Source organism: Palaemon carinicauda, chromosome 15 (assembly GCF_036898095.1).
Source record: "Palaemon carinicauda isolate YSFRI2023 chromosome 15, ASM3689809v2, whole genome shotgun sequence".
Taxonomy (NCBI): domain Eukaryota; kingdom Metazoa; phylum Arthropoda; class Malacostraca; order Decapoda; family Palaemonidae; genus Palaemon; species Palaemon carinicauda.
This window is the reverse complement of record NC_090739.1, coordinates 43,194,038-43,221,289: the sequence shown is the minus strand read 5'-3', so window position 1 is coordinate 43,221,289 and position 27,252 is coordinate 43,194,038. Positions and strand designations below refer to the sequence as shown.

General features: G+C 37.1%; 1 protein-coding gene across 5 annotated transcripts in view; it reads right to left on the bottom strand.

Moving 5' to 3' along the window:
- Positions 1-2,128: 2,128 nt before the first annotated feature.
- The window catches only part of Cnx99A (Calnexin 99A), a 106,984-nt gene continuing 81,860 nt past the window's right edge, over positions 2,129-27,252 (bottom strand). For 4 of the 5 annotated variants that reach the window (XM_068388337.1, XM_068388334.1, XM_068388338.1 and 1 more), the window contains exons 10-12: positions 20,144-20,269; positions 5,744-5,971; positions 2,129-5,592 (exon numbers count right to left, since the gene is read on the bottom strand). In XM_068388337.1, coding sequence (XP_068244438.1) covers positions 5,542-5,592; positions 5,744-5,971; positions 20,144-20,269 — 405 coding nt within the window. In that variant the 3' untranslated portion in view covers positions 2,129-5,541. Of the gene's footprint in view, positions 5,593-5,743; positions 5,972-18,399; positions 18,523-20,143; positions 20,270-27,252 lie in introns of all 5 variants that reach the window. The other variant, XM_068388335.1, reaches the window with a different exon arrangement.

Sequence of the window (27,252 nt, the reverse complement as noted above, 5' to 3'; positions counted from 1 at the left end):
CTCACTGGTGTGTGGAGGGGTGAGGGGTAGCTAGCTACCCCTCCCCTACCCCCGTGCTAACTAGTGCGGGGGTAGTTTAACCCTCGTTAAAATCTAATGGCTCGTCACTTCAGCTACGCCGAAAGTAAACCCTATGTAAATAGCTAAGGTTTGTATGGTTAGGAAAAATACAAATTATCTTCGAATTTGTCATATATTTGTGTATTCTACCCAGCCCATTTGCTGTGACTTCCCTTAAAATATTAAATCATAGTGTTTCCTGATCAGGGAGACTCAAGAATAAGGGTTCTACCCTTTTAGGGAGACTCAAGAATAAGGGTTCTACCCTTTTAGGGAGACTCAAGAATAAGGGTTCTACCCTTTTAGGGTTAAAATTGTCATACCACCAGCCCTTTAAAATATTTAATATTATAGGGTAATATGAAAACTGATTTCTAATCAGAATATTGAAGAAATTCTATTCTTTCAATATAGGATTGGTCTCAGCAAACACCCGGGCAAGGATACCAAAGATAAATTGGAAAATAACTACTAGTATAATATATACAATATTTTTCTATCTGCAGTATATCCTATACTGCAAATATACTGACTACCTGTATAAACATATACTGTACTGTAATTCAGCCGGCATATAGCCGGCATAGCTAGTCCCTGCCGGCACAGCCAGCATGCTAGCTAAAAGAGAGAGAGACAGCATGGAGTGAAGGCTGCCTTATCACTGTGTATGTATACACTAATTAAGGATGTAAAAGTCTAATTTACTGCCTTACTCCAGAAAGAAGGTTCAAATGGAAGGGGAGGAAGAAGAACGCTTGGCTCTCTTCTTTTTGTGAGGTCTGTCGTCCCGCGGGGTCACTGACCCGGTCTTCCCCACCACGGGGGTCGCCGCCCCGACTGGGGGAGACGGTTCGGGGTGGGTTGCATCGCACTTCGAGGTCTCCTTCGTCCCAAGGCTGCTCGACGTCTCTCGGTGAACTACCCAGGGTCCTTGGCACGGTAGACCAGTGCAGCGGAACAGCATCTGAAGAGCCCGTCACACAACGCTCACGATATGGAACGCACGTTCCCGATGAAGGACCTGGAACAGTAAACAGAGAAGGCAGATCAGTTACCAGGGTTACGGCCGGAACCGCTACCAAGGGGGCCACCTCCGCACCACGAGCTTGGGTTACAAACTCCTCCATGGAGGGTGTACCCACAAGGCGCAAGCGCGCCTACAAAGACAATAAGGGATCCGCCACAGGGGCCTTACCCGACGAAACTACGGGCTCAACAATCGGTCGAGGCCCGGCAACAGACTCACCTACGTCCCCGGCATGGATGGGGACTGGGGATGACCTTTCGGACTTCACCTGTACCGGAGACGACTCTACCGAGGTTTCCCTCGACATAGTAAGTTTCTCCTTCTTGGCCTTCTTCTTCTTCATCCCAACTAACTTCCATTGCCAGTCGGGCCAAACGACGCATTCAGGGAAAGTAGCATCCTTCGCGCACCTTTGTCCCCGACACATAAAACAGAGAGAATGCGAGTCAACCTCTTCCTTGGACAAGAAAGCGCCACACGCTTTCTATGCAGAAGGCCCAGGGCAACGACGATGAGCCTCCATCACGGGGCAATGAAACACACACAGGGAAAGGTTAGGACGCGGGAAAACACAAGGGAACACAGGGAACACGAGGAGACTACGTGGGAAACACGAGGTCAGGGTCAGAGCGGGAGCGAGGTCAGGAAGTTGTTCACGGACCGACGACCAGCGAGAACCGAGGACCTGAGGTCTAGATGGCGGCCGGGCATTGTGGGGGTGGGAATCGAATCAATTTGGTTGGAGCGGAGTGGTTTATACCAGTCCTCCTATGAAAGTAGTTTGAGCTAAGTATCTCTTGTCGGCACAAATTAACAATTCAACAAGATCAGTAAGTTAACATTCTTAACTCTTACAGGGCTGACACAATGTGGTTTGTCATCATGAAAACATATTTGAGGTAAAAATTGATGAGAAATAGTTTCTTTCAAGTGGAATAAAACTATTGAGACGATTAAAACACCGAATGTTTTCACTGTTCCCTAGGAGCTAGGAGTCATGAGAGACTAGGATAACACAAGCATTCAGAAATACTAAAAGCAGTTTCTCAAAATGTCTTTATTTTCTACACCACATTTCATAACAAATGTTTACAACTTAGCAATAGTCTACTTTATCAAAAGGATGAACATATGCATGATTGAAGGACAAAAAATGATTGCAGCATTCATAACTTTTTTCTACAAATTTCTCACCCTCCACACTATTACAAATTTATGCTTTATTTCATGGCAAGATGAGCTCAACTTAACTAATGAATTGCAAACTTAAAAATAATGGATATTTGGGTAAATAAATTCTACTGCATTTAGATAGAAACAGAATTTCAAAATTCCCTTAATTACAGATATGTTACTAATTATGAATCCTCTCTGTGACCATAAAAATGTTCAACTTTGTATGGGCAATGGTAGCCTATCCTGCAATAGCCTACAATTGTCATTTTCTTGAGAAAATGACATGCCAAACTTATCAGGGATATTTCAATTTTGATGAAAACTTCAAGAATTAAAAATGTATAAGGAGAGGATCAGTGAAATTCTAGCGAATAAATGAATACTTTTTTCACATTCTACTTGTTACATTTCATAGTCTGCTAAGGATGATTACCAAAAATATCAAACCTTTTATGTTCATGGACATTTGATCTGTATTTTTTTCGCCCTAGGTAAACCTAGAAAACTCTTCACTTCTTAACCTGCTAAAAACCAAAAAGGTCAGTGCACATTTGTTCAACATTATTTTCTGATGTTAATTATTTATGTAAAGTGGCAATGCTTCTTACACAAAACATATACCAATACAATAGAGGATATCCATAAACATTGCTATATACTGCTGGATTACCAATAGCTATAAAAATCCAAGGATATACAGTATAGGTAATTTTTTTCAATTCCACTAAGGCATAATTAAAATTCACCATATTCTGTAAACAGTAATACAGCATAACAAAATTATATATTTGTAAATTTTATTAACTTGAAACTAAATGTGACACATCAACAATAAAAATTAATAAAAAAACAGCCATTCCACCTAATTTAAAAAAAAAGTGAACTATAATTTTTTTTAACATATTTGTAAATTAATGCTATAATTTTATAACTAGACAATCAAGCATAGCTTATGTTGATAAAAAACCAACCCACCGCATCCTTATTATTAATAAGGAATTGAAATAAGTCTGTTTCTAAACTCCTTTTCCATGACATTTCCCTTTACATCAAAATCAAACTGGTAAAGACTACTCAGCCCAAGAGGTAGTAAAGAACGAAATTTTCATGTGAATAAGAAAACCATGAAATGTGTTTTGGGAATATATACAAAGGTTGTAAGTCAGTCACTTACTACAAGTCCTAAAATGTAGTTCTTAGCAGGTGAATGAAGTGGCATTTAATGTAAATGGCGACTGTAACTAACACAAAGGACTAACAAGCTTAAAAATTTACGACACCTACAAAATAATGTGTATAGTTCTGCTCTACGAGAAACATAACAGGCTTTAAACAGAATTATCTTCTTCCCCAACTTCTTCAGTACTTTACCTTATCACTGAAATACTAAAAAAATTTAAAACACCAAAGTGAAATGTAGATCTAGCATAATGAAAATTTGAAATATCACAAGAAACAAATGAAAGAGCAAGAATGAGGAAGAATTGTCATCCATGGAGTCAAAAAAATTAGAACTCAAAGAATCATATAATGCAACATGGCCTACCGTGGAATGAATACCACAAACAATATTACAAAATATAACTCCCATACTTGCCATTCAGTTCCTAAATGAAGAAACTATTATTTCATGCATCAACTTCCAAACATTTCTCTAAACAGTATGTGAGATATTGGAATATAGAAATGATGATACATTGATAACAGATATACAGAATTCATTCATGAGTTTACAAAAAAAAATCAATAAAAAAGTACATTGCATTATAAAGTCTATAAATATAGATTTCCAGGTAACTATTACTTACAAGCAAAGTGGCCATCAATAACCGCTGTATGATTCAATAAACAAAATACTGTAATAGTTCAACCAGATTTTAGAGGCTTATCAAGATTTCTGTAACACTATCGAAGAATAATCAAAAGATTTTTATAACAAACATCAGATAACTTTACATATAATAAAACTCAAGATTATAATAGTAACCTTTACAGAAAGATTTTTCCTTCAAAGCTGAATTATGAAAATAACTGCATTTTGTTCTCTGGAGTAACAATATGTAACTGGACATTACCTTAAAACTAATATTTTTAACAATTTACTAAAAAGTTACCATATAAATTAATCCTGGCTTTTTCAGATATCATTAGAGGTCATCAAGTGAGCTGCATTATATGAATCATTCACTACAAAGCTAAATCTTATAACCAAATGCATGACAACCATAAAAATAAAGCATTTATAAAGACATTTAAGTAACTTTCACACTTGCTTTGAAGATAACTTGATTAAACCCATAAAAGCGTATGTATATTACATGCATTACATGTCAGGGACACAATATCAAAGCTTTATACAAGCTTTAAATTAATATAAACACCTAGGCAGTCATGCTTCTACTTTCATTTATGATTATGTCTGAGTTTATTTCATAATAAACAAATGGTGTTAAAACAAAGAGAGAAAGGTTGCACTCTCTAGATCAACAACTTTCATCAACATAGCTAGGAAGTTAGCTAAACCAAATATTTCACTGCTTTCATTTTGGTTAGCACAGCTTGGAATGTTGACCCCTCTCACATTTATTTTGCAACTATAGAAAATGACTAGTTTTAGGAGTAAGATTATGATTATTTCATCCTTCTTTGCATAATATGCACTATTTATATAAATCTTTTTGGCAAATATACAAATACTGTACATTAACATGGAAAACATTTTCCATAGAGGGAGACTACTGTGATAGGTTAATGAAAAAATCAAATAAAAAAAAAAAAAAAGTTTGATATTAATAAATAATTATCTTGAAGTAAAAATCATATATATGGCTCCATTACAAGCATCTGATGAAGCTATTGAAAATCATTTATCGAAAGGCTACCATATCAGAAATGTAGGCATACACAGTTTTCAATGGAAAATTTGTATAATTTCGTGCTGAAAATGCACAAACTGGTGAAAGAAATCCCATCACATCTCACCTTGAGAGATTCCATAAAATCATAAAAGGAAATCAATTCCCCATTCATTAAAGGAAATCGCTCCCTAGTACTTATCAAATTAGCAACAATTAGTTTTTGAATCAGTACTGTACTTGCAATCAAGATAACTTCCCTTAAAACTGTACTAACTGATATCATAAGGCCTCAAGATTTCAATGCAAATACACATCAACATCAATTTACTTCAATGTCATCATTACCACTTTAACCTACTTGCTCCCATATTCAGTCTCTGAACAGCCAAGATAAAACATGCCCTGTTGATTTCTTGCATCCTAATCTTTCCTTGACTTGCGAAGTCTTGGTGAAGTGCGGGTAGGAACATCCTGCAAGTGGAAAATTAAGTTATGATGATCAACTGTAAATCTATACGTTCAATAGTAAAATAAAGCACTTATTCTAATTTATGCCTGAACATACTGCATATCATATAAAGAGAGTGAAATGGAAAAGACAAAAGAAAAAGGGTTTCCTTACATCTTTCTCAGGTTTATCCTCCTCATCATCTTCTGCATCCTCATCATCTTCATCCTCATCTCTATCTTCTTCTCCTTCCTTCTCTCCTTCTGAAAGTCCAGCAGCACCCTCATCATCACCAGCTTCTTTATCATCATTGCCATCCTCAGCCCCCTCTGGTACTGGATCATCTTCTGTTGGTTCATCTGTCTTCTTCCTCAAAGCAGCTTCTTTATCTTCTTTTGAATCCTATGGACAGCAATATAATATCACAATTAGACTATTAACACCAAGATGTAAAAATACTAAATAGAAATTATCCTTTAAAGAAATATTTGTGCTGAACTGTTTAGTTTGTTAAAATTTTTAATATTTGATAAATTATTTTTCAATACAAATCCATAACTTATAGTGTCAACTTCATTTGCCATGAAATGATCCCATGGAGGAATTATCCAAAAGAAATAGTACTGTGGTAGGAGAGTATGAAAAATAAATATCAATTTCCAGAAATTCCTATTTGCCAAACTGGTTTTTCCTTATGTTGACAGTCCTAGACAGAATGAGTGTGGGAAAGGAAATCACACCAATGCAAAATGACTGTACAGTATTTGAGAAAAATATTTGTTAAATCACTTTTGCTTCATAGGGCAAAAAAATACTACTAAAATATCAATTACATGTCTTTTTATTCTTACCGATAGCTTATTCAGACATTTATGAATTGTATATACGAGGGAAAAGGTAGGAAAAATTTTATATACAGTTTTTCTTAAAGACAGCAGGTATGTCTAAATACATCGCTCTGTACAAAATAAAGTGCGTAGTTTCATTAAAAACACAGGAAATATATAAATTCAATACGATACATTACCAGTAAAAGCAAAAATTTAATCTTAAAAGTAGCTCTGTAATAAGATAAAGCAAGATAAAATGACTATGATAGTTTTACTTTCCTAGATTTACGATACACAACTATAATTGTTTATCAATTGTGACAGCAAATCAATTGGCCTCCACATGAACTTCCAAAAGACCAAAGTCATGAGCAATAAATATACTGAAAATGCAGATGACATACTTGAAATTGAAAACCAACAAATTGAGGAAGTGAACCACTACATCTACCTAGGACAACGAATCTCTCTACATGACGCCTGTAAAGAGAGCAAAATAAAAAGAAGAATAACCCTCAGTTGGCAAGCGTTTGGAAGAGCCAGTACAGTGTTAAAAAATAAGAAGATTCCTATCATCTTAAAAAGTTAAGTCTATGATCAGTGTATCCTCCCCACTGTCACCTATGGGGCCGAAACTTGGAATCTAACAAAAAAGCTTTCCCTTAAATTACGAACAATGCAGAGGGCACATGAGAGAATTATGCTAAATCTAACATGGAAGGATAGAAAAACAGCTAAATGGATACATCAAAAAACTAAAGTAATGGATATCCTTGAAACCATTAGCAAGCTCAAATGGAACTGGGCAGGGCACATTGCCAGGATGACAGACAACCGATGGACATCACGAACAACCTTCTGGACACCCCGAGGATACACAAGAAACCGAGGAAGACAAAAAACCCGCTGGCGAGATGACTTAGACCAACATAAGCAACAGTGGCACAGAATAGCTTGCGACAGAAGTCTGTGGAGAAACCTGGGGAAGGCCTACATCCAACAAAGGACTTTTGAAGGCTGAAATGATGATGATGATAGTACTGACTATAATATATATTTGAGATTCTCAGTTTACCTGAAGTTAAAAAAAGTAAATTTACAAAAGCAAATAGCAGTTTTAACTGTGTCAATATTTAGCATTTCCAGAGAGGGAAAGAAAATATTAATATTGTTACTCTCATTACTGTTCTAAAGTATTTTTATCAGCCATTCTCTATTTTAAATGTTAGCTGCACACTTATGGCACTAACCGATACGGGGCCTTTAAAGTTTATACCAAATGGGGAGGGGGTGGGGTCGGCACTTGACAGAAAAATGGCAAATCAGATTTTACTATATTTGTAATGTCTTTACAGTCATTTTATTGAGTTTAGTGGCTGATGTTTGAATAGCTTCTACCACTTTATAGTGTGCAGCAGTATAAAGCTAGATGAAGAAAATAATTATAAGTTCCCTTACTAACTGATAGATCTTGGATTTGGTCGAGATGGAATACAAGATGGAATCACTGTACTTATTCAAATATCAAGGGACTATTACTTATAGAGCTTAAAAATAAGCAATGCAAATTTAAGGAAATGATAAACGCAATATACCTTGAGTACTTGGCATTTTTGGGATTATTATACCTTGATGTAATATAGCTGGTAAAATCAGCTCTCAGATTTTGTATGAGATTTTGATAATCCACATATTTAGATCTGCAAAATATTCAAAATAATAGTTTAGACTTTTCACAGAGTTTTGTTATGTCTATCTCGGTTAGGATTGCTAATTTTTTCAGACCACCCAAGCAGCTGTCCTCTCAAACTTCACGCCACATCCCTCCCTGCACAACGCCACTTCTCTGGTTCACTCTAAGACTGACTGTCTCCATGCATCCGTCATTGAGTAGATATCTCCCATTAGTGTTTGTTAAGCACAAGTATACTATCTTAACCCATGCCATGGTCCCTAAGAAAGCTGTTATCTTCTCAAGCTTGCTCTGAATAAAGAAAAGTGATGACTCTTGAACAGAAGCACTTTTATAACTGCAGCCGTATGATAACTTTACAAGCTGAATGAAATTGTCATGCGGTAGGGAGAAAAAAGCGAAAAAGATTCGTACTGTTGTGACAGGCAAGTGCCCCCCACACAAAATGAAGAATTACTTAAAGGAGAGCATGATTTGATTGCAAAATTGTTTATTCATCTGGATCAAAGATCAGCATCATAAAGAAATAGCCATCAACTCGTTCATTCATCCAAGCCAGTAAGGGATGGTTTGAGAAGTCAGTAAGGGATGGTTTGAGAAGTTTACGCATTAAAAAATCAAAATGACCAGTAGGACTCTGCAGACCATCAAGCAGCACAAAATTTCCCTGTGGAGCATCTCAAGCTCATCAATGAGATGGGATACAATCCAGAACAAGTCTGGAATATGGATGAAGTCCATGAACATTGATGTAAATTTTTAATTATCTTTACTTTACAGTATTACAAAAGACCTGAACACTATGTGTATGCTTAACTTTAATGTCATTAGCATAGGTATGTAAGAATTTCTGTAATGCACTGCAAATATAACAAATGATATACATAAGGTAATCAAAATTTTATATGTTATCAATATATTGTATACATATTTTTATTGCTCGTCAGTTTTTTTAAATGTTCCAAAGGACATTTGTTGCCCTGGAAGAATGCCGTGCTCTTGGGGTCAAGAAGGCAGCAAGTAGAATAAAAGGTTATAGTAGGCTTACATTTCTTTTTTCTCTATGATTCCAGTGCATATAATATTTTTTTTTTTATTGCATATCACATTTCACATGAACAAGCAAGGCAAAGATATAAGTTAAAACACATAAAGCAAGAAAATAAATTAAATTAGTCAGAAAAAACATAAAACAGAACTTACAAAAATAAAAAGTAAAATAAGATCAGGTTCTTTATTACCACCTATACTGAACATTCTAGAAACAAACTTCTTGTGGGAAAAGCAATACTAGTTCTTATATCCTTTTGGTACTACCAACTGAAAGATGACAGTGATAGTGGCTGATGCTTCTCTTACTGGAGTGAATTAAACCCAGCATTAAACTGAGTCATTATTAAATTAAATGGAGGGAAAATGTAATACAAAATTTAGAAATAATAGGCGAAGGTAATTCCTAACATGTATCATGATGTCTGCAGAATGACCACTTGAAGGCACTGGCAAACAAAGAAAGACTGGATTCCCAAACGAGAAGTTACAAAATAGACCGAGTACGCAGACCTTGCCCACCACAGTCTAGGAACATTTCATGACACAAGCTATGCACTATAAGTAATGGGTTTGAGAGAAACATTCATTGATAAAATAAAATGACAAAAAATTTGAAATTTGTGTATTTCAATTTGCAAAATTTAAAACTAATCTAATCAAACTGTAATAAATTGGAAAGGATGAGACCATTTACATAAATTATCATTTACAGGCACTACTTTAAATAAATTTCTCATGAGCACTCGCACTAGATACCAATCATATTTACTACTGATGAGTTTAAAAGCTTTACTCACAATTGGCATATCAAAGATAATGAACTAGATTAAATTTTCCATTAAGAATACGAAATGGAAAATATGTCATCTATAATATGTTACCTAACAAGGTCTAAAAACAACAGGCCTGATGAAAACTACCGGTAATCATTAGTGACCTGACTTAATGCAGGTTCTTAATAATACAGCTGTACTTCATTTTCAACCATCTTATTCTAGCTATTTCCACAACATTTACTGTAATCTATTTATAACCATTTAATTCTATCTCCACCCATAACTTTTTACTAACTTCATTACTGAACTTCGAATAATCATGCTATGATACATACTAAATATAATTTTTCCTTTACAAGTTTACAACTGTCTTTCAGGGTCCTCATTACCTTCAAATGTAAACAAAATAGAAAGCTTATATATTCATGTTTCATAATTCAAATAATTCTTTTCCTCACAAGTACAATTATTCTTTGAAGATAGGTACTTGCATCAGCAACTACTTCAGCTTTATCTGATAACATTAAAAAATCTCTTATAGAACTTGATTCTGCATATCTTATGGATCTTAAGTCAACTTTGGGATTCCTAAATTTTTGAAAGAGTTTTGTCCCAAAAATATTCCTTCCATCTTTCTAATATGAAAATCTAACTTATAGAAGACTTGCATAAGATTTATCTATCTTTTAAAACAATGCTTTTATAGCATTTAACACTTAATAAACCTACAATCATATACTGTACATGCAATGGCGCCAGCCCCACTAACTTGTGTGTTGGTGTTGATTCAAATCCTAAAGCACCTTATCTATACAGTAAATTCTTCTTCTTTGTCCGACATAACCCAGGATCTAAAAAGATTTTCAGGACTGACCAAAAATTAGTATATAATCTGAAGGTTACCCTCAAAAGGTAGTGCACGATGACCAAGTAAAGCATAGTCTGTATCAGCAGGAAGTCAACAGGAATCATCAGTTAGGTAAACCAGTAATTTGTTTTCCAAAAAGACTCAAATGTAGGTTACTAGATACTTAACTACAACATGGGACACAAAAACCAATACAGTGCCTCATATTAGTTATACCTCAAATGTACTAAACCTGTGAGTGTGAAGAACAGGAAGAAAAAAAATAATATGCCTTGTCTACAATAGAATATCTCCAGCAGCAATTATCAGTCCCAGGAATAAAACCTCCAAATACCTGTATTCATAAATAAAATCTTGTAAAAGTTTAAAGCTTTCCATGAACACAATTCCAAGCTAGACTTGAAAACTGGTAAAGACAACTTCACCAAAACAAATCTTCCAAGCATAGTATTAACATAAGCCTAAGATAATACCTGAAAGAGCCAAAAATTGATCCTATTCTTCAAGGTAGGAGATTTTTCATGACTGATGGTGAGAACAAGGGAAAATGAGGACTAGCTCTAGTGTATAACTTGGATAAATCCTGACTACATACAACAAAAATGAGAGGTTGTTGGCCTCAGCAAAGGGAGGGGGGCCAGAATGCAAAAGCAGTCACCATCAATTTCTAAGAATCTCAAGAGGGAGTCTTAGCTATGAAATTGGAATGAAAGTTAAAGTGAAGACCAAACCGGAGTGTGAAAGATTTCAATTGGAAGAGCATGACAAGTGCTAATACTTTTATGGGAAGCCAGTACTAACAGAAATACCACTGTGCAGTAATAGTTCCATCCAAGACTGATAGTGTCACAAAAGGGCTCTTAGTCTAGACAAACTGCCATACCATTTGTCAAATCCTGACTAAAAAGGTTTCCCAACTACCCTGAAAACGGTAAAAAATGACATAGCATGTTGGCGATGTCATGATCATTCCCCAAGCTTATGCAATGTTGAATGAAGACAAAGTGACATGCAATAAGCTTTAATTCCTAACAAAAACTTCCTATCATACAGAAACAAATAAAAGTCTGCTAAGATAGGAATCTAATTCATTATGCCAAGAAACAAATCTGGACCCCTTACCCTGGTCATGGAATGAGGTAGGGAACAACTAGTGCAGCAACATCTCAACATCTGCTCTACCCTGCTGGATAAACATCTGAAGATGAAGTGACTAAAGGATTGAGGAATGTGGCTGCTTCAGAAGCTTCCTCCAATTACAAAGTGTCTTAGTATAGTTGACTACTAGGTCAAGGAGAGCAGTAAACTAATCATCCAGGGGGTAAAATGGAGCGAACGGTCATGTAAAAGTTCTAGATGGTTGTAAACTTCACTAATACCTATTTTTACATCTATAACTATCCCAGGCTTGTAGCATAGTGTCAACTGCTCAAGTTGCTGGGGACCACTCAGAATGAGTGCTTCCTTGATTCTGCAACTTTACAACAAAGGTTGTATTGTTGGACATCATGAGGACCACCTTACCTAGGCACAGCTCCACAGAACAAAACAATGAAAGCCTGTCCTTTTCATTGAGGACCTTGAGGATTAATAACTCTACATCTGACTGTTCCTACTCCAACAAGAGAAAAATTCATGAGAGCAAGCCCAATCGAAGGAGATTGGAGGAGAAATTATAAATTCCCTGACCCACAAAGCATAGTTTTCAACTCAGTACAGCTGTCCTTGGCATACCAAAAGGCAAACCACAGATTTAAGAAGGACAGGTGTCCATCATTGGTGAGGGGAGTAGGGGAACTAATGGTATTAATGAGAGAAGGGCTGAGGTAGATAAGACAACTTATGGCTAGGCATACGATACTTGGTACTCATACTGGGAAACCTAATGACTAACTAATTCTGCTTGTTGAGTAAAAGGAGTAAGGGCAGCGCTATTGAAATAATATCAACTGATGATACTAATGGGTGAAGGGCTGACGTCTGTAAGAACACACTTATAACTAAGTATAAGATACTTATGAGTAATCTGTTTGTGGATCAAATTCTCCAAAAATGAAAATACATGTCTCAACACCACCATGAAGAAAGGATCTGTAAATGGTGTCAAGGGCCCTATGAAGAACAAGAGAGCAAACAATTTCAAAAGCAGAAATACAGTTTAAGAGCAAGTGCCATAATCACAGTAGTAGATGAAATTATCCATACTCAGAATCACAGGAAAAATCATCAAGCTTTGGGTTGAGTCCCCCACAAATAAATACAAAAACCCAAGGAGAGTCCACTCGACATTTACGCTTTCCACCTGTAGCAAGGACGTGTCACTGCATAAAGTAGGTAGGAGACATCTGGACCAATGCAGTGCTATTCTAGGTTTCATTCTTCACTCAAGTTAAAAACAAGGGAACAGCCCAGAAGCCAGTCTAATGTAGCGACCCTTGAAGGCTTTAAACATAAATTCATAGAGCATCTCTGGCAAAACAGAAAATACTACTAAACTGACCAACCATTCTTACTGCAAACCTTACATGGTGAATGCTAATCCTACCGAGATATACCTAAGTGGTACAGGTCCTTATCAAGAGCAGAAATATGTTACATGCTTTCTCAGGAAGCACCTGATATACAGGTATATGCTGGGCATGGTAAACAACATACAGTATGTGAACATAATAGCAAATACTGAATGTTACTTAAAAACTAATAATTGTCATCAAAAGGATATCCTTAAATTCTTCACTATCATACAAACTTTCCAAGGCTGTGCACATTTGCAATTGCGCAAAACAACAGGAATCAAAATTCCATTTACGTATCCGCAAATAAAGAGTTTAAATAAGGGAAATTTACAAATTTTTTACTATTGAAAATTTTTCACAAAAAAACCTATTTACACAAAAAGGAACTTAAAATTCCATGCAAAACTAAGCTGAGCCAAGCAAAAAGTTAATAAAAAACAAAACACCAAGAGAACAAGGGCTTGACTGAATAATCCTATCACTAGGCTAAGTAGGATACATATACTATCAACGAAAGTTCTAGACAAAGGGAAACAAACTGAAGTTGAATTAAAACACAACTATTGGGGCACTCGGTAGAGTGCAGACCTCCGCTGCGGCAGTTTATTTCTTAACCTTCTGCTCGACCTTGACCTTTGACCTTAACATGTATTAGTTGGCGTGGATTTTCAGACATTCAAATATGAAACAAGTTTGAAGTCTCTGTGACAACGATGTCCAAACTTATGGCTAATTAAGTGAATTGGACCTTTTGCTTGACCTTAATCTTCCAAAATTTAATAATTTCCAATTTTTTACATAGCAGTTAATCCCTGCAAGTTTCATTACTCTACAATTAAAATTGGGACCAGGAAGCTGTTCACAAACAAACATACACAAACAGGGGGTAAAACAACTTCATTGGGGGAGGTAAAAATTAATACCAAAAAATAACAAATTTGGAAATAATTTGTATTTTTCATAACATACAAACCTGGAGCTATTTATAGGGTATACTTTCGGCGCAGCTGAAAGACGAGCCATGATAATTTTAGTGAGGGATAACTACCCCATCCGCTAGTTAGCGGGTGGGGGGTGGGGTAGACTGGCTACCCAGCTCACTCACACCTCTCGGCTGAGTAACCACTTTGCTTTATGGCAGGACTTCTCAGGGGACAGGGTGGCGGGCCAATTTGTATAAATAGCTCCAGGTTTGTATGTTAGGAAAAATACAAATTATTTTCAAATTTGTTATTTGTTCCGACACAGATAAAAACCTTCACTATTTATAGGGTGACTTACTCTTAGGAGGGAGGAAGTCCTCACCAACTGGCCTTGGTCATGACCCGGGGTCCTCTTTATTTCAATCTGTGATCGATAGTACAAGGGACCCTACCCTCGCTAAAATCAAGTGCCGATATGAGGTAATGCACTGATAGCGGCCTGTAGAAGCTTATGTGCGAGTGGAACTAACAGTGTGGCTGGTCTTTAACATATGAACTCGAGTACAGAACCTATTGTTCTTAAAGACTTACCCAATACCCTCCCTCTAAAAGGTATTGGGGACGTAACAAAGTATTCTTCTATACTAAGGAGGCACAAGGGAAATGGGTCTTACCTGCAGCGAGGTGAGGTCAGCTATGCTGAGGCTTGCGGACCTGTTTCCCACAGAGGGGAGGTGAAAGGAGCCAAGCATTCTTACTCATTCACCCCAGACTAATCCGGGTAGCCTCAGCCCTCAACCCTCTGCTACTTGTCTATCAAGGAGCCTGAGGTGTTTAGACCATTTGTTGTGCATCCACCACATGACCAATGGAAAAGGTCTCCATGGGCTGCGTCTTTGCAGGTAGTGGGCCGTGAAGGTCGACTGACGCTTCCACATGCCCACTTAAAGTATCTGCACCACAGAGTAGTTTCTTGAACGCCAGGGACGTAGCAACGGCAGTGACTTTATGAGCTCTGGGTCTTAGGATGGAGGAGAGTCTAGATTAAGAATAAACTCAATTGCATTCCGATCCCAGAGGGGAAGGAAATCCTTGAGGTCCTCCTCTTGACCTTCCCCGTACTGGTCAACAGTGCTGACACACGGGGGTGAGCTGGTATCGTTCTTTTAAGGTAACCCCACAGACTCCTCACTGGGTAAAACCCCAGTTGATGGGTTTCCGGTTACCGAACGAAGACTTTATTCGAAATGGGCTGCACCTAGGGTACAGCACACTCGGATTTGAGTCTTGGCAATCCACTCAGGGACGCCGCTGAGGATTACTTCTCCCCGTCTCCTAGGGTAGGAGACATCGGAGGTTGGATCATACAACACACTAACTCTCTTGGTCAAAAGCCCAAGTGAGTAGAAAGGGCGTCTTCCGTGTAAGGAAGTGATCTGCTGCTGGGCCTAAGGTTCGTAGAGAGGGGCCTTCAGAGACTGAAGGACCAGAACCACGTTCCCAGAAGGAGGGCGAGATCCGACGGGGGACAAGTTATCTCACACTTGCATAAGTAAAGGCATCAATGGGAGAGAATCCCCTTCCACGACATCAGTCACAAAGGACCGAACACTTCACCTGGAAGACCGACGCTGAAAAGTGTCTGAGGTGCCTAGACATCTTTTCCGTAACCTGTTGCAAGAGGCCTCTCTGAGAGGGGTGGTGTAGGATCGTCCCTGGCGAGAAGTCGAAGCAAAGCTACGGCTTAGGAAAGTGTTAGCATGTGGCTGCTTGGAAGATCGTGCCATGGAGGAAGATCCCTCGGAACTGTAGAAGGTCCGCGAACTATTCTGCGGGTTGCCATAGCGAAGCTATTGGAGCTCCGTCAGGGGCTGCAGAAGGTCTGGGAACCATTCTGCGGGATGCCATAGCAAAACTATTGGAGTCATTGATAAGATCCTGCTTATCCTGACTTGGCTGAGGACTTTTTCACCAGACTTAATGGGGGCAAAAAACAAGGCACACCTCTAGGCCGCCCAACCGATCTTGGAAAACATCTTGTTTGAGGGCCTGGGGAACGGTCGAGTGGGAGCCTGAAGATCAGGGCCGCAGCGAGCATAACCACAGTCGGGGACCCCACAAAGTTAAGACTTTGTTGGATACAAGATGATTCCAAGACATTAGGAGCCCACTATCTGGGTGGTTTTGCAAGCACATTCCTTTACCAGGAATGACGCGAGTAGATGGGGGCAACTAGTTGTCCTCTGTCCATCTGAGGCTTTGTACTGCTAGATGGTTCTCTAAGAGAGGTGAATACTGGTACCTTTCTGAATTGGGCCAACAGACGAGGATGGAATGGTATGGCATATGCCCCCCCCCTCTCTTTTGATGCATTAGAGAACATCAGGTCCAGAGGGAAGACGAGAAGACAGGCCTCTTTGCAGAAGCTCTCGTCTGCCACCCATCATCCGCGGATTGTCCAGTGGTGAGGGGGGGGAGTGCATAGCAATAAACACACCTCGAGATGATGTCGAGACATATAAATAATTGCACGTTCTTGCAACGAAGGAGAACAGCCTGTTCTCCCTCCAAATGCCACTAATCCAGTGTGGTTGGCCGAATAAGACCGCTAACAAACGGTAAACCAGTTAATCAGTACAGCTTATGTTATAATAGCGAATCTCCATAAAGATCGCTTTCTGTACGGTAATCACCAAACGCATCCAACCAAACCCAAGAGGGGATTGAGACGTATCTTCAATCTATTGTTAGGTGGGTAAAGAGCATAAGTCTACTACGGAGTAGTAACACCGAACTGTGCGCACGACAAGCATACATGCGTAGTTCGACTTTAAAAGTCGTGTCCGGGACTCAGTTGGAGAACGTTGAAAACGTTCGTAACGGAGGTTTCTCCTTCTTAGGCTGCTGCCTCCGATGCCTTAGATGACCGCGGAGGTAGCAGCAGTAGGGGATTCAGCATTGTGAGGCTTCATCTGTGGTGGATGGTGTGGGAGGGTGGGCTGTGGCACCCTGGCAGTGCCAGCTGAGCTCGGTTGAGTCCCTTGTTAGGCTGGAGGAACGTGGAGAGTAGAGGTCCCCTTTTTTGTTTTGTTTCATTTGTTGATGTCGGCTACAACCCAAAATTGGGGGAAGTGCCTTGGTGTATGTATGTATGTAGGACAAAAAATGTTCGTACTTCTCCGTCTCCGATCGGTAAACTAGCATTTATATTAAATGTTCCCTACTAGGGAACAGATAAGATTATGAGAAGTTTCCAGCCAAAGCCTTTGTAGGAGACTAAGACTTCCGATCGGTGGAAAGGAAAAAAAAATAAACAAAAAACATCAAGGCAAGTCTTTGCTGGAGAGAAGGGCAGCATGTCCGTCCTCTACCGAGCCATAAAGTTAAGTGGTTACTCAGCCGAGAGGTGTGAGTGAGCGGGGTAGCCAGTCTACCCCAACCCCCACCCGCTAACTAGCGGATGGGGTAGTTATCCCTCACTAAAATTATCATGGCTCGTCTTTCAGCTGCACCGAAAGTATACCCTATAAATAGCGAAGGTTTGTATCTATGTCGGAACAAACATGAAGTGAGACAAAAACTTTGAGAAAGGCAAACAAAGACCAGACATTCCTCCAGCAGAGAAAATTAAATATCATATAATCGAAGCCAATGGAAAATAGCTGAAGTTGAAAAACAAATAAAAAAAGTAATGAATGAAGAAAACTGACGGCACAATGGAATTAATAACTTGGAAGCTGAATCCTAAGAAAGTGGCACTACAGCAACCCAATGTGTTTACTCCTAGGAGCGAGTAACAGGAAATAATAAAAAGTAGATAGAGCCGTCATAAAAACAGACGAACATGCCCAGTGAGGCCATTTATATCTTGGTCAGTACAAGAATGTGCAACTGGTTCCATTGCATGTAGGAGTGGCAATACAAGATGAATAGGGCTGCAATAACAAAATATGCCAAATATATTCTAAAAGTTCTCTCCATTTCTTGAGCACAAATATCAATTAAAAAGTAACTATAACCTTTTTCGTTAATGAAATCAATAAAATTCAAAATTTTCTGAAAAAAACTATTCAATTATATTTACATTAAACTAAACAGATACAGTAAATGTTTTAAAGATCAAGTACTCACCTGTTTTAAAAAAGCTAAAAAAAAAACTATGAAACATTACCTTAGACTCTGCACAACAGCAAGCAAATATCAAAACTACAGGGATGGCAACTAAGAGGGTGTAAACTGCATACAGCCAAGGGTGCTTATTGGAGTAGTTGATAATACGCTGAATAAGACCACCCTAGAATTAAAAAAAAATAAAAGTCAGCTACCTTTCTTTTAGTCACAAAAAAAATGATATTCTAAAACCTTTTGGAGAAATACTTTTTATATCTCTACAATGCTTAACACCATTTAATCCCTTCCAAAATGCCTAATACCTACTATCTTTAAAATGCCCATCAAAAAAGTTTCAATATTTTTCAATTTCAAGGCCAAGACAAATGCAATACAGTATACAAAATCAATGTTTATAACCTTTGGTCTATCTATCTACCAAGGCACTTCCTCCAATTTTGGGAGGTAGCAGACATAAAAAAGGGAGGACTTTTCTTCTCTTTGCTCCTTTTACCCTGACAAGGGATTCAGCCGAGTTTGATTGGTACTGCTAGGGTGCCAAAGCCCAACCTTACCCATTATCCACTACAAATGAAGCTTCATATGCTGAATCCTCACCTTAACAATCACTAAGGCAACCGGAGGAAGCAGCACAGCCTAGCGAAACTATTTATTTTTATAACTTTTTATAATCAACAACTTTCTTTGATTTTCCAGTTTTATTTAAGACCTAATTTAAAACATATCTCTTCACAATGATTCTAGTCACAAGCTAAATGAGTCAGTCCAATTGAAGTGGATCTATTAGTCAATTTGAAAATCTGAAGAGCATAAAGGTACCATGACCCTTTATTTTTTCTGCAAACTAAAATACTGTGTCAATACTTTACCTAATTTGCTAATACAAGGTGAATCTTTCGCGAGTTAAAATGACTTGCGAAATGAGTGTTAGTATTAACAACTTTAGATCACGACACAAAGAACATCCTATAAATTTTCCGTTGCCACTATTTTCAATTAATCGATAAAACCATAAATGTGTGTCTCAAAATTAAATTTGCTGTCGAGAATTAATTACACTTAAAAGTCATAACCATCCTTATGGTTCTAGATTATTGCCAGATACTGGCATAGAGGAAATGACTGAGCCCTTGTGTAATTGTGCTACGAGTCAAGTATTGATAAGTCTTTTACAAACATTTAGTTATGATATATCTTCTTGATAAGGCATCTCACAAAACTTCAGTGATATAAATATCTAAAAGAGCACTGCAATAATCATGAAAAATATCTTGGGAAAAGAAAGAAAAGATATTTCAAACGGCAACAGGACAAAACACATTTTTCAAATACATTTATATGTTTCCTTCTCTAGTTTCAATTAGTGATAAATGACACTGACGTTACAATACCCCAATATAACTTCCTGCCCAAGTGTCTGAAATTACTAACTTTCTTAAAACTATAAGTTTTTGGTTCAAGTAAATTATAGTAAACTAGTTTTCAAGCATCAACATATAACTCATAATAAAAGCCTTGACCAAGATTAATACAATGCTGGCAAGTTACATCAATTACAACAACATATAATAAAGGAATATGTCAAACCAAGCACCTAATGACAATCTATCACACATATACTTAGCCATTTTTAATACAAATACTTGATTTACAATTGTGAAGGATTTTATAGTTCATTATCCATCAATACCAGAATCTACTTATATACTGTACAGTAGACTCAAAGTTGCATAGATACCTTACAATACTGTACTAATATATACAGCTGTAAACTATTCAAGTACCTGATAAACTCTTTTCCCAAGGTAATACAGAATTGCCGAAATTGGAACCAATAGGTATACTAGGTAGAGTGCCCAGTACCCAGGCTTGTAATTGGTGAATCTCAAGATCTTTCCCCAAATTGTGTGCTATAAGACAATTAGATACATATGTGCAAATTCAAATTACTGGTGCTTTGATTTACAAGAGGAAATACCTGAAAGAAGAACCTGATAAGCAAATTATCAGTAGGAAAATAGAGTACAGGAATTGCATCTACAGTAATATGTTATAATCATGAAAGTATGACAATAAATGAAGGAAAATGTTAACACAATGGCTACGGATGTTAACATTCTTAAGAATAAAAGGTAATGTATTGCTTCTTTACAGGGTTGGCCAATGAAGATATAATTAAAATTATATTGTATCCAATCTTTCATCCATGCATACGATGAAAATGACTGCTCAGAATATGATACTTGGTTCTCTTACATAATGTAATAATTGCCCATTTCAGTAAATATCAAGTTTGAATGAATAATTTGCCATCAAGTAATGGATGGAGTTGTACAAAATCCAAGCAATCTCCTTCCTGTTATTACAAAAAAAAAAAAAAAATACAACTCAAGAGCGAGAGAAAAATATGTGTATATTTCCTAAACAAACAATACCTGTACCAATAATCTATTAAGTAATTTTCAAACTATTTTCCTCTTGAAACTTTATCATCAATAATACTACCAAGCTTTATCATATTAATTACTTCAATGGCATACATAAAACAAATATGCCATGAGAGACTGTATACACAAGTTATTGAATTAAATACAGAAATTCATAAATAGAAATAAGATACAGTAATTTCCCAAACAGACTCCTGAAATCTATGACAAAACCATCAAATTAACCACTTGGTTAAAAGTCAGCAAGAGGTATGGCATCCGTCATCTACAGTATGTAAAATTTCAGCAGCTAGTCTTAGGATCTTCATTTTTCAAGCCTAGTTTTCTTCACAACAAATCCATTTACGTAACTGCATGTTGGTGGTCTTCACAAATCCTACTCTGCTCTCAAACGAAAAGATCATCATCTGGTGACCTGGATAGCCACATCAATACTTCCTAACAGTTTCTCGTGTCTCATGTGTTGATAATGAGCTTTTTCCATAATTAGTCATAAAAATATTTAAAGAAAATTATCTTTAATCACACATTTTCTTCATATTTAAGCATCCACTTTTGTTTCATACAGGTTTAAGGAAAGCATAATACAAATTATATGAATATTTCTGAAAACTGTTCACTCAGAAAAAATAATTTCAAATGTTAGTTTTCACATTAAAATATGGCTTGTGATTAGATCAATGTCTCAAACATTCAAGGAGACCAGGTGTGTGTGTCTACTGTGTGCACCATAAAGCTGTTGTTTTTCATGGACTTGGTAATATCTTGAAATACTTTTTGTCTACTTAAGTAGCTTCAAATATGAGTTCTCTAAGAATGGCATTCTATAATACTGAAAGGAAAAGTTTTGCTCTCTGCAAATGAACCAATAGCACGGATATAACTCCAGTTAAAGAGGAATGTATGTGAGGCCTCCTTTACATTTCAAAAGAAACAAAAAAGATCTCTTTGGCCTGAGCAGTACAACATGCTCTTCTTAGAGGTTCAAACTGGCAAGCAACCATCCCGATTATTCTTCTTTATGGGCAATTTAAGATTGGTCTTTGCTAACCTCTGTCAAGTCCTGGCAGCACTGCATACATAGTCCAATGTTTGTTGACTTACACAAAATTCTCTATTTTACTATTGCTTAGAGAAAATACTAAGGTCAACTCTTTTCTTGCAGTCACATATAGGAGTAGGATCTTTAATTGTAAAGAGGGAGTAATTAACACATCACTAGGACTAGAGGAATCAGAACCTATAGACGTAGTGTTTCTGGGTACATTGTTTGGTTATAAGTAACAAATTAATGGCTCAATCATTTAGGCCCTCCCCTCTCTTGTAATGAAATCGTTCAGGACATGATCAGTTATATTTCATCCATCTGTACATAGTGAAAAGTATGATCCTATAGTACTTTTACTTTTAGTAAGCTCGTATACCGCCTTTACTTCTACAAAATTTATTGGACTTTGATAAAGACCTACTTCTTCAGCATTTTTTTTTCAGGTTTTGTCATATATTTCAACTCCTTTCACTTCAGAAAACTCATCCCTTACCCCCCACAATCCTGCCTTTAAACCTTACTGATAACTATAGTTTATACCATCTAAGAATGGGCTTTGTTACTGCCCTGAAAGCCAGTACAAATGGGCTCATGTACAGTACAGCTCCCCAGCCATCAAACAATCTATGAATTTCATTTCCAGGAAAATGGTCTACAATTCATGAAGATACCAACCACTTTACCAACACCTAAGTTTCTGTCCTAGAGTTTTCCATTTTCTTTGATATCTACCCATCTCCCAGTGTAACAGAATTCTCTGCTAGAGGGAAGATTTGGTGCAATGAAATAATGGTATTTTTAACCTTTGCTCCCTTATCTCCATTTTCTCATATTTAGTTTTGAATATCTTCTTGTTAAAAATCTATGAATTTATTCAGGGTAAATTCTAGAGAAGTGCCAAAAAATATGGAAAATATCAATTACCTATATTGAAAGTAGAGCTATACAAAAATATACTGAGCACTACAGCAAAGTCATGATTACCATTACAGTACTTACAGCATAACTTTTAGAAAGATCACGATCAAGTCATCTAATTTTTTTTCTTTTGCATACTAAGATGTAATTAAACAATTTCACATCCCCACTATTTACATATTAAAGAGCTGCAATGGTATCCTCTAAAAATATAAGAACTTAGCGTTGTCTTATTCACATCAGTAACTTATAGATTGCATATCACAATGGTGATAACCACACTAGTGTTAATTACAGTAACCAAATCTAACATGAACACTTGAAATCCCCTAAAAAACTACTTTAGAATTCTAATTCTATACCTGAAAGACATATTCTTATACATGAGGTAAAAATTGGAGCAAGGTTATGTTAAAACCATTAGACAACTAGGTATGAAGAAACAAAATAAAATATGAAAAGTGATGGGCCAAAAAAGAAGTGAAGTATGGCCCACTTTTAACAGCACTTATTCATTTCTTGGGATTACACATTTTCAAAAAAATTTATAAAGACTGGCTGCTTTTTGGTAATGTTGTGTTTTAAAGATTTTTACAGTTAAAGTCTTCACATCTCAATGCAAAAATCTTAATCAGCAATAATGTAATAGGCGAAGGTTTATATATGACCCTAAATATAAAGACAAATATATATAATGCAAACAAAAAAGCAATAGGAAAAAAGAGGAAATTCTAAATTATTACATCAATCATGATAACTTTAGATATTGCTAGGTCACAATCCACCCCTCACTTATGAATAAAAGCAAATCTAATTTTTTCTTCAAAAAGAATTCTACAGCATTAATTAGTAAGTGTGCTTTCTAAAGTCAACACTAAGTGCTTCACTTCTTTGTATTACATCTAACCTCATCTTCTAAAGGCTGACGATACCACCAAGCCAAAAAGATGAAAAAACCAATAACTGGTGAAAAACATATCAGGGCATAGGTAGGCCAAAACCAAGGAGTATTTCGCATCCAGTACCCGAGAAGTTTGAAAGTGTACTTCCACTGGATATCAAAGAAAACAAAATGTTAATAAAATATGAAAAATGTATATATGTACATAAAAGCTAAGAGGCCCAGCTACCAATAAAGTACATCAATATTTTTCCTTATATACTCTATTTTATTTGGCCATGGCATGACATAAAAGCACCAAAGAGTAACCATCAACATTGAAAAAGGATAAAACCCATGTGAGCAAACTGAAGATTATAGCAAAACAGATGACACCTATAGAGCACTGTTTTTACCAGTGCAACAACTGAATAATTCAACAGGTAACAATGTAATTAATTAATTTACATTTTCCTGATTGTTAAGGGCTTAAAGCTAACGAATTTATCCTATTTTTGGAATGTACACTGTAAATATATTAAGGCATACAGAGGTCTATAAATCTCTAAAAGATACAGCTCACCTTTCAAAGACCAAGGTTTACCCATGACAAGGAAAAATAGGAATTAAAAGTATTATTGGTATACAGTATTAGCCTCTTAGCTTATAAATTTAACAGAATAGATGCTAATAATTACAATAATGGAAGGATTGACATTCAGACACGGGACACAACCTGATAAATAAAAGTATACAGTACTTGATAATTCCAAGATATCCCACAACCAACAGTATTTCGAGCATCTTTCTAGCCAAAGATATGTAGAGTAAATTTGTGTTTAACGTTTATTCAATTGAAAAGATAAATCAACGTATAAAACGGAAGCCTGGCAAAAAATATCATAATGAGTTTGGTAATTTCATATCTCCCAAGGGATTACTTGAGGCTAATTTACAAAAAAGCTCATTACAAATGCTGTCTGTCCCTAGAAAAATCAAAGTTCCCATTCTTCCTCTCTCAAATTGCCCTTCTTAGGATGTTATGGTTGCACACACAATCTGTGGTGTTCTATAGTAAGCAAACTAATGCAGGTATACTCCCTATTTGTGTGGACTTGTAACTGATTGAACGGTCATATCATTTGCTTCAACTGGTTAATAGTTTTGGGTTTTCTTTCCTGTTTATTCTGTGTTAGATAGTACAAAAGTTTGCAGGGATATCTTCTGTCGGTTTCAATAATCATTTGTGTTAAAAGTTTCGCGAATAGATTACTATTCGAGAAAAGATCCTCAATCCATTTCTATTATGTGTGAAGGACAACAATGATGTTTGGAAAGTGTGCTATATTATTAGAAAGGTTATGGAAGAATATTTCAAAATTATGTCCAACAGGTTTTTGATAGGGGACTCATAACCATAAATGTTAAGACTTTTAAATAGAGGGAAAGTTCAGAGAGGCTGTGAACTGGATATCAATGTAGAAATTAGTTCAAACAGGGAGGGAACAGTCCCATGTTTTTAATGAGACTGATGGGACTTGGATCTCAACTTTGTGTTTACAGAAAAGTTTGCTTCGTTCGTGCAGTCTGAGAGACCCAATGCTCAATCATGCAGTGATAGTGTTCCTAGTCTAACCAGTCAGGTTTTGAATCCTAAGCTAGCTTTGTATTAACGTGATAACTAGAGGTTCTAATTTACCATCTACTGAATGTAATGATGGTGCTCAGTGCATTACATAGTCAAATGCTTCCTTAAAAGCTTTGATATCTCAATTTGGTACAGTTCCATCTATTGCAAAACCCTTGCCTTTCATCCTTCCCGAATTGTACTCTAGACAATAGTATTCCAGGATAGAAGAATGAAACAGGATTTCTGATCATTAAATCTCTCCTTCCGTTTATGAGCCAAGCAACAATGACCAGTTAATAAGTGCCTTGATTAATAATGTGGAAATGTGGAAGTCTTATTACACCTATAATGCTGGGCACAGATTTTCAATATTCCTTTAGTAATGTTTGCACAGGCTAACAAACAGTTGCACCATGACACAACTCATATTAGAGAAGTCACTCCTAGTGCAGGCTCGGCTACTAGCATTCACCAAATTCTAAGTACTAGTATTTAAGGAGTTAAAATGTCCAAAGGAGTGAGCTTTGAAATGCGTCTCAATCACCTATATCTTGTACAACCCCATTGGATGGCTCTGGTAGTAAACAAATGGGACAATCAGAGTACCCTGGCGGGAAATTCTTCACAAAATCAAGAGGACAAAAGTGAAGAAAATAATGATTTGAAGGATGCCAAGATGGATAACCAGCTACCATTTGAAGTTTTAAAGTGGGTCCTTGGTTTCCGAAAGAGATCCGTTCCTACGCCAAAATGTAAGTTGGAACACATCTTAATACACTACTGTACAAATACACCCAATCTTGTGTAAAATCACACTTTATGACATGGAATCACTGGAAGGAGAGTAGCAAGGGGTGGACAAACAGGTTCAATGGGAGGAGGTATCCAGACATCTTCTGTGCTGGGTCTACTGGAAGATATCCAGGGTAGCCTTCACAAGTGAAGATTCAATGATTTCCCAGACTGGTGGTACCTATGAAGGTATGACTGACAAAGAAACACGTGTCCTACTGGGGTAGTTCTCTCAAGACCTCAACCAGACAAGCTAGCAGATCGGGATACCACTCGGCATGGGGCCATCTGAGAGCCACAAGGGTCATCCCTAGTCCTGGCATAATCAACAGCCTGTTGAATAACAGCCGGATCAGGCTGAACGGAGGGAAGGCGTATGCGCCCAGGGGATCCCATGGGTGTTGGAAGGCATATTTGAACACAGCTCATGAGTCTAGAATGAGGGGGGGAGCAAAACCAGGGGAGGTTCCTTTTTTGCCAGATGGCAAACAGGTTGTTGCTCAGAGAGAGGGAGTGAGACTGTACAGAACCCCTTTGCTTTGACTAGGTTAATATGATGTTGTCACTCATCAACACTACGGACTGCCTCCTCAAACATTCTTCTCGAGGGTGTTGATGTTCAGATGCCTCTCTTCTCAGGATAAACACCTGAGACGAGCAAGTCTAGGTGGGCTTCTCATCCCTCTTTCAATACGTCTGAGAACAGTTGCATCTCAGGAGGTGATATTTTCCTTGTCAAGTCACCTGGACACAGCCCACGTGGACAGTGTCTCTAAGGAAAAGTGGCTGAGAAGACTGCCAGCACTATCCTTAAACATAAAATATACATACAAAAATGAAATCCCCCTTACGCAATTTTACCCAATCTTACATCGCTTTGTACATCGTACAATAACGATTAGCATAGGTGCTCTACAGTACAGTATTGTACTTCACATTGAAGCTTATTAATATAGGTATTTGGTTTTTTATAAAATATCTGGTTTGAAGTACTTTTTTGTTCAGAAAACGAACAGGGAACATATAAGTCGGTTAATGGTACAAAATTCTGACTACGGCAAAAATCTACTTACTGCGTAGAGTGGAGTATTAATGGACCTTATTTAAACAAACAAACCTTAGATATTTCATAGAATCTGGATGGTGACGCACATGAAAATAAGTGTCTGATAGGTCTA